Source organism: Mugil cephalus, chromosome 1 (assembly GCF_022458985.1).
Source record: "Mugil cephalus isolate CIBA_MC_2020 chromosome 1, CIBA_Mcephalus_1.1, whole genome shotgun sequence".
In the NCBI taxonomy this organism is placed as follows: domain Eukaryota; kingdom Metazoa; phylum Chordata; class Actinopteri; order Mugiliformes; family Mugilidae; genus Mugil; species Mugil cephalus.
Genome location: NC_061770.1, coordinates 20,238,627 through 20,255,131, shown reverse-complemented (window position 1 = coordinate 20,255,131; position 16,505 = coordinate 20,238,627). Strand labels below are relative to the sequence as shown.

The 16,505-nt window shown below is 40.1% G+C and overlaps 2 protein-coding genes across 6 annotated transcripts in view; both read right to left on the bottom strand.

The window, feature by feature from the left end:
- Positions 1-689: 689 nt before the first annotated feature.
- Positions 690-6,315, bottom strand: rer1 (retention in endoplasmic reticulum sorting receptor 1). 3 transcript variants are annotated; one of them, XM_047608095.1, is made up of 8 exons: positions 6,178-6,315; positions 4,763-4,844; positions 4,525-4,629; positions 4,108-4,204; positions 3,538-3,616; positions 2,839-2,974; positions 2,476-2,530; positions 690-1,194 (listed from the first exon to the last, which is right to left on the bottom strand). In XM_047608095.1, exons 2-8 carry the CDS (start codon positions 4,841-4,843, stop codon positions 1,184-1,186), a joined length of 564 nt encoding a protein of 187 aa, XP_047464051.1. In that variant the 5' UTR covers position 4,844; positions 6,178-6,315; the 3' UTR covers positions 690-1,183. The 3 variants fall into 3 exon arrangements, with proteins under 3 accessions (XP_047464051.1, XP_047464032.1, XP_047464041.1); XM_047608076.1 differs by having other exon boundaries at positions 690-2,530; XM_047608085.1 differs by lacking the exon at positions 6,178-6,315 and adding an exon at positions 5,738-5,761 and having other exon boundaries at positions 690-2,530.
- Positions 6,316-6,493: 178 nt separating this feature from the next.
- The window catches only part of tp73 (tumor protein p73), a 25,526-nt gene continuing 15,514 nt past the window's right edge, over positions 6,494-16,505 (bottom strand). For all 3 annotated transcript variants that reach the window (XM_047608007.1, XM_047608022.1, XM_047608013.1), the window contains 10 exons: positions 13,043-13,229; positions 12,780-12,895; positions 12,207-12,316; positions 11,873-12,015; positions 11,656-11,744; positions 11,063-11,190; positions 10,133-10,287; positions 9,872-10,004; positions 8,541-8,634; positions 6,494-8,374 (listed from right to left, as the gene is read on the bottom strand). In XM_047608007.1, the coding sequence (XP_047463963.1) occupies positions 7,973-8,374; positions 8,541-8,634; positions 9,872-10,004; positions 10,133-10,287; positions 11,063-11,190; positions 11,656-11,744; positions 11,873-12,015; positions 12,207-12,316; positions 12,780-12,895; positions 13,043-13,229 (1,557 nt within the window). In that variant the 3' untranslated portion in view covers positions 6,494-7,972. The remainder of the gene's footprint in view (positions 8,375-8,540; positions 8,635-9,871; positions 10,005-10,132; positions 10,288-11,062; positions 11,191-11,655; positions 11,745-11,872; positions 12,016-12,206; positions 12,317-12,779; positions 12,896-13,042; positions 13,230-16,505) is intronic.

The following is a 16,505-nucleotide window of genomic DNA, read 5'->3' as shown; positions in this document are numbered from 1 at the left end:
CAAATCGTCCATCCAGTGTGTGAGAACGTAGGGGTAGGTGAATATAGTCCCATGAGTCAGTAAACTTTTTAAAATAACACACACGGTCTCAGAGAGTGAGTGTATTAATATACTTTCTAAAACATGCGTTTTTCTTGTTCATTTGTGCTGAAACAGTCTATTGAAATATGCTAACCGCCATTTATAATGTTTGAGATGTGTTGCATCCAGTTAAGCCACGCCCCTCAAAAAACATCACATTGTTTACAAACCTTAAAGGCATCTATAGTCTGATGTAGTGGATGTGACAGTTTGTCCTGTTGATGTCCTTGTTGCTGGTACTGCTCCCTCAACAAACCACAGCAAAGTACAAGGGATCTCTGATTAGAATTATTTTAACTGGCTTTAAGAAATATTGACGATGTAAACATAGCTAGTGTTATTGTGCTTTTAAGCCTCATTCAGATTGTCTTGAGTTTTCATATTCAGCGGTATTAGAATTGGTGTTCGTTTATTCTTCAAAAGGGAATAAATTTCACAGTGGCTACATCCATCTTTTATATCCAGTCTAGATGGTTTAACTGGAGTAAATGCAAACATATAGGACACACATATTTTTATTTATTTATTCACAGATCTTTTTTTTTTTTCAGTCAGATTCAGATCGTTCCTCATGAATAACTACAAAATATGAAGCCAAGACACGGATGTACTGTTCGAAGGGACAAGCCTCTTTAATAGCAGTTGGAGTGAAAAAATTACACTTAAGTTATTAAAATCAAGTTTTTGTTTATAACTGTTGCACAAGAAAATAATGACATGCAATGTAAAACATATAATTCATCAGATCTAGAACCCAATTAACCAGGTTTGCTCTCATTAAATTTCAAACGAAATGGACACTTGAAACAATATGGTGGTTGGATGAAAACAAAATAATCTAAAAAAAAAAAAAAAAAAATTATATTTAAAATATATAATATATATATATATACACACACAAATCTAGACAACCCTTTGAAACTCACTTTTTTTTATACAGGACAATGGTTTGATCCCTTACTACAGAGCTGTTCAATTTAGAAATGACAGATTCCCAGCATTCTGATAGAAAACAAAAATCAACAGGTTCATAGAAAAGAATGTGTGATCTCCACCCACTTCATCCATTTGTTATAATAAAAGCTCTCAATCTTTGTTTTTCTTATGTTTCCTCTGCAAAAGAAAGAGAACAACAGTTTGCGTGGAATGACTATATTTATCAGAACTTTTTTCAAAGCAAACACAGATCATAGAGGACTGCAACAGCTAGCTTAAACAAACCAAATGGACCTCAACTCTCTGAAACACTAACGGGTAGATGTCTCAAAGAGGAAAGGCTGCGGGGGGCAAACTCGCTTCGTCTGACCGCTACCTCATCACATTGTGAGCTGAATTTGAATACTGACTGTGCACTTTTAAGACACAGTATGTTTAGATAATTACTCTCTTTAAATGGTGTTTTAAAAAAAAAAAACTTAACTAAATACCCGATCCCTCCCCCCACACCCAAATGATTTTAAAAATTTTGTCTACAGAGGTGGTCAGCAACACAGAGTCCCATTTGTTAAACCCTAAAAGGTGCATAAGTAGACAGATCTGATTTAGTGGTAGACCACAGACTACAGGAGACTAAATTAGTTGAGACAAGCAACATCCTCCTTGATTTATGCATTCAATTAGGTTGATTCAAATGTAGTCCAAGATAATCACACAATACAAATAGTAACTAATTTAAACAGCTTTTGTGATAACGTGGTCATTTAATTCCAATAAGTTTTTTTTCTGCCCATAATGAATGCGTTTTGAAGTGAAATGTGACCAATTCCTCATTTAGTACAGAGGACAACTGCCTGAGACATTTCTAAGTAAGCACTTTTTTTGTGTTATCACAACAAATGATTCAACTCGAAGACTTTCGTCAGATTTTCTTCTTCTGTCTAATCATGTCCTTTCGTGACTAACTTGGCTGTTTTTCAATATGTAACTTGTTACAAATAAGAGCAAACGATCAAAAAATAGGCAGACATGGGAGAGGAAGATGTCGTGGAATCACAGTCATTGGAAAAAAAAAATTCACAATTTTTACTTCTATGTGGTTCTTAGATGACTTTATACTTACCCAATGGCGTAAAAAAGGCAAAACTGAGTGTCATCGAATACTAAATAAAGAAAAACCAATCCTCGAAAACAAAAAAAAAGGACAAAGGCAATATTTCCAGACTATTTTGATCCATGCTGCTCAAGCCCTCATCCAAAACTGTGAACCATGGATCAAAACTTGTATTTTTTTTTCATGTTATGTTTTAATGTTACTGTCCAGCTTACAAAAAAAGAAAGAAAATCTCTAACCGCATCACTCCCCATTAGCTGTGACCAATCAATTTTCAATGAGACGGAGAGGAAGGGGAAGTGGGAGTTTTTAACTAGCAAAAGGTTTCCCTGTGTCTTCCTTGCCTTTGTATGTCCTCTTCCCGTGTGTGAACGGTAGGTATCTGTACTTGATCATATGCTAGAGAAGGTGAGGAAGAAAAAGAGGAAAATTAGAAACAGGTTTTTCTCAAGTTTGTGCAACCTATTAAAAAAAGAAAGAAGTCATAGGACTGAGTTGTACAACGAAAGATTATCAGTGTGCTCTTACAACAAGTGTGTGACAGATAAAGGCCGAACATAAGTATGTAAAATACATGCAGTGAAGAACAGGAAGTTTTGGTTTTCTGTGACAAAATGCTTTTTGTGTGGAGTGAAATGTTTGCATAATATCAAGCAAAGCTATAGTATCTCTGTAGGGATTGCACGTATAGGCTTGTCAGTGTTTACCTTAATCTGCCTCTTCATGGTGATGCAAAAGAGCATGATGAAGTACATTACAAGTATAGGCCAGAACACTGGCACATTGAAGGCATCGAAAAATGTGCAAATCATGGCGATGACGATGCCTTTTGTCGCTGAGTGCCTGGAAAGAAAAGAAATATCACAACCTTAGTCACGACAGTGGAACTGCATTAATGACACTGCAGAAGAATTCACAAACGTACTCATCCCTAACTCAATCATTTCCTTAATTTGTCATGTACAATACTCTATGGCTGTATTATAGACTCACCAGACAGCTCATTGGGTACAGTTATGAAAACTCAAGCACTCAAATATAACAGTCACGCACTGAGAGAGCTGTTGCTTCAAGTGTGGTTTGAGTTTTCTTGTGCTATTTTAACATAAACCAAACATTAGAGCAGTCATGGAGGAGGATCTAGTGCAGGACGGCTAATTCCTGTTCATTTTCATCAGTGTAGGTAACGTTTTATTGAGGGTGTATAAGATCTCGGGTAACAACCAAACACACGAGGATTAATTTAACACAGTCCTCGTTCAATGTTCAAATGTATCATCCTTTTCCAAACAAGCCCTGCATGACTGCATTCATCTTTGACCACACAGACCACATGAAAGAACAATATTTGCAATAACTCTATGGATGTGGTTGATAGAAGGTAAGACCATGAGCTAGGCTCTCACCAAAATTTGAATTCAGGCAACCTCCTGATGAAAGGGCGGAACTCCTCGTTCTGCTTGGTAGGAAGGGATGGGCCCTCATCTGTAGAGACAGGTCAAAAGCGTGACGTTGATGTTTTCATATTCACTAACATGTTATGAACTAATACTTATTTAGGTCACAAGCAACAACAACAACAAAAAAAAAATGAACGGCCTGTGTTAGTTTTGTATTTGGATACACGGTAGCGATCTTTTCTGTTGTGTTTTATTGTTCTAACAAAGTTTAAAGTTATGCACTTTCCACCCCATTCTAAAATAAATTAATATACATGTATATTAATACACTTTAATATACATTAATATACAAGTATATATATATACTTGTTGAGATAACTTTACAAAGAAAGCTTTAATATATAACAAGTTGATGCCCACCAGTGTTGTAAAGCCTACCTAGACATCTAGTTTTACTTTAAGCTTTGATGGAACTGATATTGAACATAATTGTAATTAATCAAAAGCCTAAAAGAACAGGGGCAAGTGCATCAACATTAAAAAATAAACTGTTCTGATTTAACCGAGTCAACTTGCCTTCGTCAAGCAGTGAGGGATCCACTTTTGGCGAAAGAAAAGCAATGAACAGGTTGAGATGGTAGATTCCCAAAGCATATGTTACTATATACCAACCCTATAAAGCAGCAAATGAAAAAAGTCACGTTAAAATGCATTCTCAGAAGCCAGAAAACATGAAGTAATCTTTGTTACTGCATAAACGTTCAGTGCGTGCATGCATAAAATGAAGAAAATCTTTATGATTATGTCTCCTAAGCCAATATTTTACCTTGGGTGAAAATCAGCACAAACGAAAAACAATGATCCATAAATACAATTACAATACACTTCATCAGCAGTATTATTTGTGTTACAGCCATTAAAAACTGTTGCTGCTTATATTCTGCCCTGGGGCATATAATGAACCTGAAAATAAAAACTGAGTGAATCAATTACCTGTAGTATGTACACTCTGATCATGTAGACAGCAGTTAGTAGTAGAGTGACTGCCCATCGCACTGCATAGAATGGCGTTGACTTGTCTAGCCATGACTGATAGACCTGTTCAAAAAAGAATTTCAGAAAGTTATCATCAGAGGAAAAGAATGTCATTCATAAGCAACCAAGACACAAACTGCGGAGATGGTTTTACTTTCAGTTCACGTCTACTGCTGAAATTACTGGAAAGCTTTACCTGTCCGATCCTTGTGAAAAAGGCAGCAACTACAGATGGTTTCCCATGGATTGACTCCCCAACACTGTCCCCTTCTGACATTCTGAAAATTAGGATGAAACAAAAAAAAAAAAAAAAATGCAGTCAAGCGTGAAAATATTCTACTTATATATTTTGACTCACACTACTACAAAAGGAGTATTAAAATAGTCTGCTTCGGCTAAAAAAACTAAAAAACTAAATCATTTAATAATATTGTGAGAGACTGTGACTAATTGTGGAATGTGTGAGTTACCCCTGACGTGTTGTACAACAACCTAGCCTAGTGTTGAGAGCAGAATCAGGGTTCAATTTGTGTATTATGTACTCATTCAACATCGATGAAGTAAGTCCAGATAAATAGCTGCCTCGAGATAACTGCGTTAGATAAGTAAAACACGAAATATGGGCAAGAAGTGGTTCGGAATTAAATACATGTAACTGGATAACGATTGTGGTGGAACTGGTCTTAATAACGAAAATGTTTCTCATAAAATAAGCTACCTAGCTATTTTTTTTTTCCTGATCTAAACCCAGAGATGGGTGTAGTATAAATCTATTTATTGTTAGGCCGGTTGCCCACCTAAACTAAAATGCTGCCGATTGAAGCTTGGGGTCCAGTTTTTGATCGACGATTAACACAAGCCGCGTTGCCGCAGTGAACAACGGGACGATTAATGGGGAAATTTAACGTGTGGTCGTTGCTTTAGAAATTGAAAATCGCATAGAAGGGTTAGTGGTTGTGACTAGCTAACATTAGCTGAACAACTAACAGACTGAAGCAGTCAGGACGGCATCTAGCGCGTCGTATATGTAAGAAAACGGGTATATTTTCAAACTACAACAGGGCTGCAATCAAATGCTATACGTTGCCAACTATTAATAGCGTTTTGCCTGCAGTATTATTTTAAATTCTTTGCACTAGCTTACACATTAGCCCGAGAAACGTAACATTACCCTTTGGCCTGAGTTTCCGCTTTTGTGGGTTGTGTAGTTTTTCGAGTGATTGAGTCAACTCTTATCGGCCATTAGCTGAATTTGGGTAACTACATTTCCCATAACTCCGCCGAAACGTAGGTTAAAACGCATTTGTAGTCCATTAATCTCTCTCTTTTCATTGTACGCTTCGTTTATCATGGAGCAAAGGAACTACAAAACCCAACAATGATGTCGAAGACCTGACAACTCACTTCCGGTGATACGGTACTACGTTGCCACAGCTCCACAGCTAGCAAGCTAGCACGGTGAGAAAATCAAACTATTCACCATTTAACACGCTCTTAATTATCGAATAATATAGTTTCTTTAAAACGTCTTCCTTATTTTTAAGACTTGTGGGTGTATCTCGGCTGTATTTGCAATTGCAGTGAAAATAATCAATGGCGGTTCTTTCTTACCTGATACGGCCGCTGTGTCACTACCCGGCTCTACCTAGCTAGCTAAACTAGCCACTTCTCGTGCGAACTGGTGTGAACACGTCAGTACTTCCGCGAGGATTCGTATGTACGACAGACAGAGTAATGGAGCACCGAGCACGATGCAAGGCATTACTAGAGCAAAAATAAAACAGATTGAAATGCAATTTCTATACATGTCCCGTTAAACGGTTCCTGACATGAATCTTCAATCGACCTAAATGCCTATTAAAATCAAACCCTGCCAACCGAGTCGAAACCCTTTTTTTACTTTCCTTAAGAGACAATGAGGAAGACAAATGTTTTAGTCCATTTAATCCATGATTTTAACGAAAACACTGAACAACTAGTTACCATCGATGAACAGCAATACATAGGTACACATCTTAATCTTTACAAAACTGATAACAAAAAAAAAAGACTCACCAGAATATTAAAACAAAGCACAATCATTTTTATTTACACTGTGGCCAATGCATAATACTGATAATCCTAATATAGTTCACCTTTAAAGCATTAAAGTGCTCTTTCTCTGACCAGTTAGTGGGTAGTACGTGAAATGTTTCTTTGTGAGTGGGCGTTAAAAAAATGATTCAAGTCAAGGTACAATTCTTGTCATGGTAAAAAGTCAAGTACCTACTACGAATAACTCTTGACACCATACTAGAATCGCACCATGATCAGTCGTGCCGGATGGCAAGCTAGAAATAAAACTGGAATGTTGCTAATAAATATCTACAAACAAGTGCCATGGAGACATGGTACACGGTTAACGATTATCAGTATATGAAGACCTTGCCCTGCAAGGTTTATCAAAATACAGAGAAGGACAAAAACGCTACTGTCTTGTCTAGTGTCTTGATAAACAGGGACTTGTTCTTTTTATTATTAATCCAAATCTAATATATCCCTGCTATTGTGATATAATACTGCTTGTGATATTTTGTTTCTCACCTGTTTTGCAATGTGTATCTATACAAGAATTAACACCATTTTTTCTACAACTTCATAAACAGTAGAAGTCCTAACATTTGATAATACGTGTTGACGCACACACTATTACTGCCAAAGCCCAATAAACAATCTGCTACAGTGAAATGAGTGATAAAGGTATACTGAACTAGAGGTCATCACATTATCACAGCCATCAAAAATACACATGACCGTGTCCCCGAAGCCTCGTGTTTGATTTGCTATTCAATTCTATACACGTGGTTTAAACAAGTGATACATCATTTTGAATCTAAATACTCATTTTTCAACCACGCCTAGTCCAAAACATTTACAAGATGCAGTATGTACATTTGTACAAGTGAATGACTGAACGAAAAAAATAAATAAGTCTGCTGAGAATGAATGTTTTGTATCCAAATACAAAATGGAAATGGATGCTAGCAAGCTGATAGTGGAGATAGGTCTGTTTGCTCTTTTCCCATTTGTGCGATTGTGCACATTATCTTGTAAATGAATGTAAAAAGATAAACAAGTCATGTATTATTGCACAGTGCACCCAGAAAACATTTCTCTGCACTTGTCAGAGACCGAGATAGTATAGTCCAGACCATGTGTGCCATGCATTGCTTTGACAATGCTATTGTCACTATGGTATTTGCTACCATTCGTGTCACATCCTGTCTTCCAGGTCGAACAACTGCTCAACAAAAATAATACACACTGCAAAGCACTGACTAAATCATGACAGCACATTTAAAGACCCCATCCACGTGGTTTGACTCTGTAATCGGCCGACGCTGACAGCATCTCGTTCATTTCGCTCTCAGTGAACATCACTGTCCATGAACTCCTCCTTGATGGAGTGCTTGTTACATGACACTTTGCAGTCAGGCATGTCGAAACCAAAGTCAGACCACTCATCGGCACCTGCTGCCATCCCTGGCGGTCCGACCACACCGGACCTGTTGGGGATAGTGATGGTGTGGCGCACGCGAAAATGCACGGCCTCCATGACGCGCTGCCGCTGCAGTTCCCCGCCCGCCGCCCCGATAGCCGCGATGGCGGAGGCGGCCATGTTGCTGCTGGAGCGGAGCAGCTGCTGGCCATGGTAGTCGTGGTGATGAGACGAGGTGGGCAGCTGCAGCGGAGCACCCTGTTTCATGTCCTGCAGACCTCGCCAGATGACAAGGCGGGACTGCTCTGGTATCTTCAGTGCACCTAAATCCTGGTGAAGGCATTGGAGTTTAAGAATAGAGTAAAAATTCTCCATAAAACATTCATACTTCATGTGCGTCCTGACACAATTACGTCATTATTATTTTTCTTTTTTTATGATATGCATAAAATGTATCTTTATCTCCACTGTGAGACTGTAAGTGCAGAGTGGTTACCTCCATGGAGAGAGTTTGGAGATGGTAGACAGACTGGAGGCCTTGGGAGGTGAAGTACTCAATGAAGTTCTGACAGCCCAGACTGGTGAGAAAACTGTACGGGGAGAAAAGCAGGGCTGCTTAGACCACAGCTACAAAGCTATGTGACCAAAATATAAACTTCATTGTGCTCGAATAGAACAAATAATATCCCAACTCTATAATATTGTCAGCATGCAGGACTGTCACATGTCACTATCTATGCACTATGTACCCAAACGTTTACGGTTTATCCCACAACTGAGTGAGTGATTTAGAGCACATGTCCAGCCTCGTGTGAATGGAAACTCTACATCTCGGTAATTGAGTGGAAGTAAAATCATAAGAATGCATTTATATTAATGATTCATAAGGCCATAGTTGCTTTGGTGAAGAACCTTTATTATAAATACATGAAATGTTAAAATTTTGGTGACATACAATGTGACTGGAAAAATAAGCTAACTGTACAAGTTCTAGAACACAGTCTAGAAAACAAAATGACCGACAAAGTTTGCTGTATCAAAAAAAGTTAAATTTAGACCGCACGATATCTCGTAAAAGCTTTTTTTTTTTAAAGAAAAAAAAAACAAGAACAAAAAATAAACAAGGACACAGTTTTTAAATTAAATAGAGACATTTCTACTGACGGAAATTCGCAACGGATGGCTGTATACACAGTTAAGGATTTGAGATTTACACACACTTTGGGTTTTTTGGGGGGGTGGATTAAACAAATCCTCTGGCAGCCATAGTGCAGGTCCACAATGCTTGAGTAGCTTAGCTGTGCAGGCAGGGTAACAGCACATGACTAATGTTTTAATAGGAACTGATCAACACATCTGATTTAGAGTCTTTGCATATGAAGCCAGTAGATATCTCATCCAAGAACACTATTTGTCTTTGTTAGTGATGCAGTAATACTGAGGACAGGACTGTTTTTATGTTTTCGTGGCCACACGTTTAACTTAAAAGACTCCCATGACACAGCCTTTCCACCTATTGCTCTTTTTCCAGTTCAGATTTGTGTAGACATTATTTCCACACTGCCAATTCCCCAGTGGACCTTCATTATGGCACCACGTCACCGTGCTCAGGAACTTGTGATGCAATTGCAAGCCTTTACCAAGCAGCTATAATCAAGCCGTTGCATAACACAGTTCAGTCTACACACAAGTTGCGGCAAAAGTGACATTTAAACCAAAGAAATGAGAAAAAAAACAACTGACAAAATGAATGCAACAAGTGCATCTGAGTGTCTGCTGGCCCTTTACAAGAAGATAAAGAAGGAGTGTCATTGGAGGGTGAGGTACCTGACGAGGCTGGGGTCAGGGTTATACGGAGGGGGTGGGCTGCAGTGCGAAGCGGATACTATATTCTGACTGCTGTGGCCGCCGTTCATTTCGCCATTGGCCTGCATGTGGTTGCTGTTGAGCATGCTTGAACCTGTGAGAGATGGTGACGAATAAAGCAATGAGCTGCAGGCTAAGACAGAAGAAAAAAGAAACAACTGCCGTGGCCTACTTTCGAATAGGTTTGAGACGCGGGGTGTCGCGAGTGAACGTAACACTCACCCATATGAGTCATGGAAGGAGGGGCAGAGGGGTGTTGGTGTTGGTGGTTCTGCTGTCCCAACAGCTGGTTGACCGGTTTGTTGAGGCCTCCGTGAGGATGCAGCTTGTTCATGTTGGGCAGTGGAGAATATGAGGAGGGAGAGGCTATGTGGCTTCTAGTGACAAGAAAAGAACGAGGCAGAAGTTAGAGAAAAATGTATCTCTGAGTGTCATTAGTGAGGTTTAATGAAGCGAAGAAGACAACGTAACAATCTTTGCTTTGTGACTTACAAATACTCCCAGTTGTGATTGTCAGAGAAGACAAACTGGTGCAAGTTGTTACGTGTCGTTGTGCGTGATCATTTGTGAATAGTGTATGTCAAATTTTTTCATTCACAATTTATTTAGAGTATTTATGTGCACTAGTATCTGTGTGTTTGTGCATACACTGATCAGGCATAACATTATGACCACCCTCCTAATATTGTGTAGGTCTCCCTTGTACTCATCACAGAATGGTCCTGGGCTATTCTGAGAGTGTCCTGTGGTGTCTGGCAACAGAATGATGTTAGTCGGTTGTCTTTGAGGGCAGAGGGCCTCAGAGGGTCACCCACAGACACTATATCAGTTTGGGATCCAGTGAATCTGGAGGCCAGGTCACAACACACCTTGTGTTGTTTTTCATGTTTTTTTGAGTGTTTGTGTGTGTGTCTGTGTCAGGCTGCATCCAGCCAGGGATGGCTGCTACTGGGGGGGTGCCTGGTCTGTTCTAGGTGGGTGCCAGGTCTAAAAGTTTCCCAGCAGAACACCGAATTGTCACAAGATGTTCAGTGTTATTTACTTCTCCTGTCAGTGGTCATAATGTAATGTTGTGCTGGATCGGTGTGTGTGTGTGTGTGTGTGTGTGTGTGTGTGTGTGTGTGTGTGTGTGTGTGTACTCTAGTGACTCACGGTCTCTGCAGCAGCTGCTGCTGTGTTTGTTGTCTGTAGGAGTCCACCAGGGGCTGTGGCACCAGTTCCATCAGCTCCAAACTGTCTTTAATCTTCATCAGCAGCTCAAAGTTCTCACGACCACGAACCTACAAAACAAACACAACACATGCATTCAGTCAGGGCGTAAAGGTAAAGGTTGGTACATGTACATTTTTGATCGCTTAAAGCAGAGGTCCTCAACGTTTTTCAGGCCAAGGACTCCAAACTGATGTGTTCTGTATTAAACTCGGCCTAGTGATATTTATATTTATAAATATACATTGTTATTATCATTTTGCATTTAGTATTAAGCTATCCTTAAAATATGTTGGACGCATGTTAATGTGTATTTTAAGAAATTTAAATTTGTGCAGGGGGAATAAAATATATATATATGTATATAAAATGTCTGATCAACCAAAAATTTTGCGACCCCCCTAGGGGATCTCCGCGGACCCCCTAGAGGTCACGGACCCTCAGTTGAATACCTATGGCTTAAAGCGACATAACACATGCCTTAAGTATATTGCTTTTTTATTTAAATGTATGAGTATTTGAAAGGCTATTCTTACAGGAATATAGTAAATCTCTTCTTCTCCGTGCCGCCTCTTCCTCATGTTCATATTTGGACTTGGAATATTTGGTGGACTCTGCTTGAAGTCTGCGGACAAAACAAAAACACATTTCACGATCTCAGTCTTTCGGACAACAAACTGTGATGTCCCGTACTACAACAACTAAAAATGTGTCAGCCACGTGTTATTCAACTGTCAGTTTCATTCAACTCACTGCGCTTGTTGGCACTGCCATTCTTGGCCACGCTCTCATTGAGGGCCTGCTGTTCCCTAAAGTGGTCCTCATCGGCTTTGCGGTCTCGACCAGGACATGCACATATCCGACCTTCGAATGATCTCCTGCCCAACACCTGGCCACTGCAAACATGAGTAAGGATCAACAAAATAAGGAAAATCTAATAACATCTGTGTACTAGATAGATCACTGCCAGAGCAAAATCAGTTTGCAGTGAAGCTGTTGCCAGTTTGTGGGCGGGGGAGTTAATCTGGCCTCCAGTTTAAAACTAAAACAAAGCAAGCGTCAAAGAGCTAAGTTGTATTTGACTTACTCCCTGGTTTCCAAAGTGATGATGATGAGGATGGGTCGCCTGTTCATGCCGCCCACACAGCTGCTGTTGCACATAAAATTATACAGGATGGTGGTAAACTCTGTCCCCACCTGAAACACAAAACAATGGAGGACTTAAGCTTTGTTGGTTTTAGCCTGCCTGGTGATTATCAAGGAATGTCAGTTTTTTCCCCCCATTCTCCATGAGAGGGCAGTGTTGCAACACACTTAAATGTAAAGTGAGCCAGCTACACCTTTCATTACCCTCATCAGGCCCAATCACAGACATGATGATCGATCCTGACATATTTATTTATATGTGACTACTCTGATGATCTTCGCTAAAAAAAAAATTTTAGTGACTAAACCAGGGTTCATTTAACACCAGCTTGAGTTTATTTATACGCTGGTGTGGGTTTGAAAAATGGAAATCAAGAAGGCTTCAGTTGACTGACTTCCCTGTGGAAATTCTACTTTCCGCAGGTCACTGTAGATCTTCTTTTCCTTTCTAGTCCATAGAGTAACTAATACAAATACATGGCTTATCTATACGATGCACAGGTGAACAACCAACCTGTGGAGACTCATACGGCACAAAGACACTCTGCCGGCCAGTGACGGCATCATCGACATACTGACAGAGGTTGTTCCCCTCCACTCTTATCAGGTGACTGGCCGGGGCTGCTTGACCTGAGAAGATAATGATAAAAGTGAGGTGAGCTTTGTTTGTGCTTCAAGAGAAACTTTTTTTTTATTTTGGCACACATTTTGAGTTTCATATATCTGGATAAGCTCAAATAAAAATCAGTTAAAGGGCTACAATCTCGTCGATCGTACCGTCGTTGAAGTCGCGCCCTAGTTCGTGGTTGGGGCATCGCTTGACCACCTCCGTGACGTGCTCCGCCTTCTTGTAGACGGGCATGGCTCTGATGATGCTGCCATGTGGCGGAGAGGAGGACAGCTTGATTTGGATTGGACAGGTTTTGGCAATCTGACAGTAGAGCTTCTTCAGCAAGGGAGAGTACTGTGTAGGAAAAGAATATACGCAGCCAATTAAAAGGAGTCATTGTAACTCATGAATGAAAAGACTTAAATATGTTGATGTTATAGGAGCATAACAGGCAGTGATTCTTTACAATTCTGCCTGGAAATAAATGCTGTCAGGTTAAAGTTTCAACGCTTGGCTGGAAGGAATTCATCCTTCTCCCTGAATGATAATCGTCAAATTCAGATTTTTTTTTCTGATAGATGAAGAAAGAATTTCTTCTCACTGTCAAATTTCCCAAGAAGTAGCTGTGCATAGAGCCAATGAGCGAAAAAAAAATGTGTTTTGATCCCCAACACAAAGAAAAGAATAGAGTACAAGGGGGACAAATGAAGACCACAGACGAGTCAGGTGTGACCAGACGAAGCCGTGACTACCACATACAATCATAACATGAGGGCAAAGTGTGTCACATTAAGAGCAGGAGAAGCTGCATGGAAGGGGAAAACACCCGGGGGCCGAGTATAATCCAGCAGGCTTGGGTGTGAGGGTTGTGATGTGAGATGCTGCAGATAAAAAGTGGAAGTTCAAAAGGACACACTGGAAAAGAAAATGATTATGTCCGGGTGTGTTCAGCATGTGACAAAAACAAATAAATAAATGCAAAAAAACAGAAAAATGTCTGGTGCAGCAGTCTAACGTGTCACTTTTTCTTTTTTAGTTCGGATTAACTTAAATGAAAATATGCAAATGAGTGTTTATGTGTGTGGGTGTGTGCATGTGTGTGAGAGAGAGAGCTAATAGACATGCTTTCGAGGACATGACGAGAAATGGAGCAGCCTTAACATGCCCCGACAAAACCGCAAAATTTTAAAAATATTTCCTTTGGAAATCAAAATCTAAGTCTGTTCAGTCCTGTGTGGACTTGTTATAATACAAAGGTAACAGCGCACCCTATATGGCAGACGTACAGAGCAGACAGCTCAGCATTTATGACGCAGCAGATGAAAAAGAACCGAGTGGAATTTTGTCTTGTTTTGTATTTTTATGACGATGAGTGGCTTCAGTCGTACCCAGGTCTGTATCACGTGCTACTTATTTTCCAGTTGCATTTGGTTCTTCAAATGCCACGTGGTGAATGTGTTTTTTGAGATCCATGCATGGTGATGTTGTAGAATTTGAGTTCAATCCTGAACCCTATTATTAGCCAAACGTGCCAAATATCACCCTGCTATAATCATTATATGCTGTGTTAAGAGAATACATAACATGAGCTAGAATTTTAGAAGCGTACGTGCACATCCACTTTTTTCCTATGTGCTGTCTCACGAATCTTAAAAAATGAGCAGCAGTTTACTTATAAAAACCAGCCTGTGAAAGCAGCCGAAAAACTTGCCAGAGGTCTGACAAAAGATGCTATTTGAGCTGCATTATGAGAAACTCTGAGTATTATTGCTATAAGTCTCTAACCTCCAGGCTGGGAACCGTAACGCAACTGGCAACTACACTGAACCATGCACAGTTTATCTGTGCAGCCTCTTTCTTCAAAGGGGAGATGACATGGCATCCAAGGCCAAACTGGAACTATGGGGGCGGAGGTGGACAGGAGCATATTAGCTGAGATTTTGGAAAAGACTGACAGGCAGTTTTTACTTCTGTTTTAAATTTACGCAAAGTTTTGACAGAGCGCTGTACTATCTTTAGCTATTACACAGTCATCTGTCTTTGTCGGTGACAGAATTTGACCATTTCAAACGTAAATATGACCCAAGAAATTCAAATGAACTGTTCTGTTATGAATTTGTGAAAGACCTGACAATATCCATGCAGGAAGGAGATCAACTGCTTGATGGCGCAAATGATAGTAGGGCTGACGTAACCCTTTAAGACCTCAACATTGGCCTGCAGATAAAATGACCAATGGACAAAAGTCAAAGTGTAGCTCAACACTGGGAAAATGTATATATAAAAAAAAAGCTGCCATTATGGTAATGATGATGCAGACCAGGGAGACCCAACAAGAGAGAGTTGTTTGGAGGAATTTGTTAGTTATACCCTTGAGATGTCACACAAGTCTTCCAGACAAAAGCACGACTTCCCAGAGTTTAGCCACGCTTTAAATTTTGTCAATAGCACAAACCACTGTGAGTTACGGTAATTCAAAAACCGTGAGCTTTAACAGATCGCCAAAGGCAAATTTTAAGGGTTTAAAAAATCAGCATCCTGGATCAAAGTCAAGGCTGAGACTGAATACTGAGATGAAATGTTGCTTTTATTTCCAACATTATGTCTCTGGGCAGGACATAAGCAACATGGGATATCTTCCGTAACCCCATGATGCAACCGTCTTGTTGGACGGAAACAAGCCCAGAGATGTTGGTGAGTTTCTACATGTTCATGAAAGGAAAGTGAATCCTGTGTGCGTTTCACGATTGTATGATGCTAGTGACTAAACCGAGCTGAGCCAAAAACTGCAGTCCTTGCAATTGCCACCCACACTGAGCTTCAAAACCATTCTTCATAATCCTAGGGGTGACATCACAGAGGGTTCGCCCATCTCTGTAGCCAGTCGACGGACTTAATCGACAACGCATTGTCTCCCTGTTAATATTGAACTGGTCCTCGGTGCAAGACGGACGCGATTAAACTTTCAAGCGTTCCATTTTAGTATATCGATGCGAGTGAAATACTTCCATCCATCCAATCAGCCATCCATGCATCATTCAACCTTTCCTTCCATGCCTCTACATGGTGGACCAGCGGAGGCAGGTTCTGACAGGCTCCTGGAGACAAGGTGATAATTGCCAGTCCGTCATTCATGCGCACAAGCAACAACTTGCCCGCTGCAAATTCGCTTAACAAATATCAAATAAGTTTATGCAGATTCTCAGACACACACACACACACATACACACATGTAAACAAGCGCATAGAGCTGACATGCACTGTTCATCCTGCACATGTCCAAAACAGTCTAATCTGACTTTCTATACAGTCTGTAATTATACTGGATTCAAATCAGAATCTCCCACTTTTTTTAGGGTAATTGCTGTTTTGTCGACTCTAACGAACTTAAAGTGTTTGCGGTTCTCGGAGACACTCAAGATGTGACTGCTAGTCGCTGCACATTCAATGACTCTAATTTACAGTGCTGGCACCGTCCGTGGAGATAAACCTTCACTCTTTTAGTCAGCGTAGTGTACACAGTATTTGGTGTACGCCGAGTGTTACGGGACACACAGCAGAATAGAGCATGTTTAGCTTATTAGTTCCTGGATTGATAGCACCCCAGCCTAAAAAACTTCCTGAACAGAG

Excerpts from the sequence above, each read along its gene's own strand:
- rer1 (XM_047608076.1), bottom strand. The coding sequence starts at position 4,843 with ATGTCAGAAGGGGACAGTGTTGGGGAGTCAATCCATGGGAAACCATCT. Across the intron at positions 4,205-4,524 it reads TCAGAGTGTACATACTACAG|GGTTGGTATATAGTAACATA; the intron begins GTAATTGATTCA and ends GCTGCTTTATAG. Across the intron at positions 3,617-4,107 it reads TCCCTCACTGCTTGACGAAG|ATGAGGGCCCATCCCTTCCT; the intron begins GCAAGTTGACTC and ends CTGTCTCTACAG.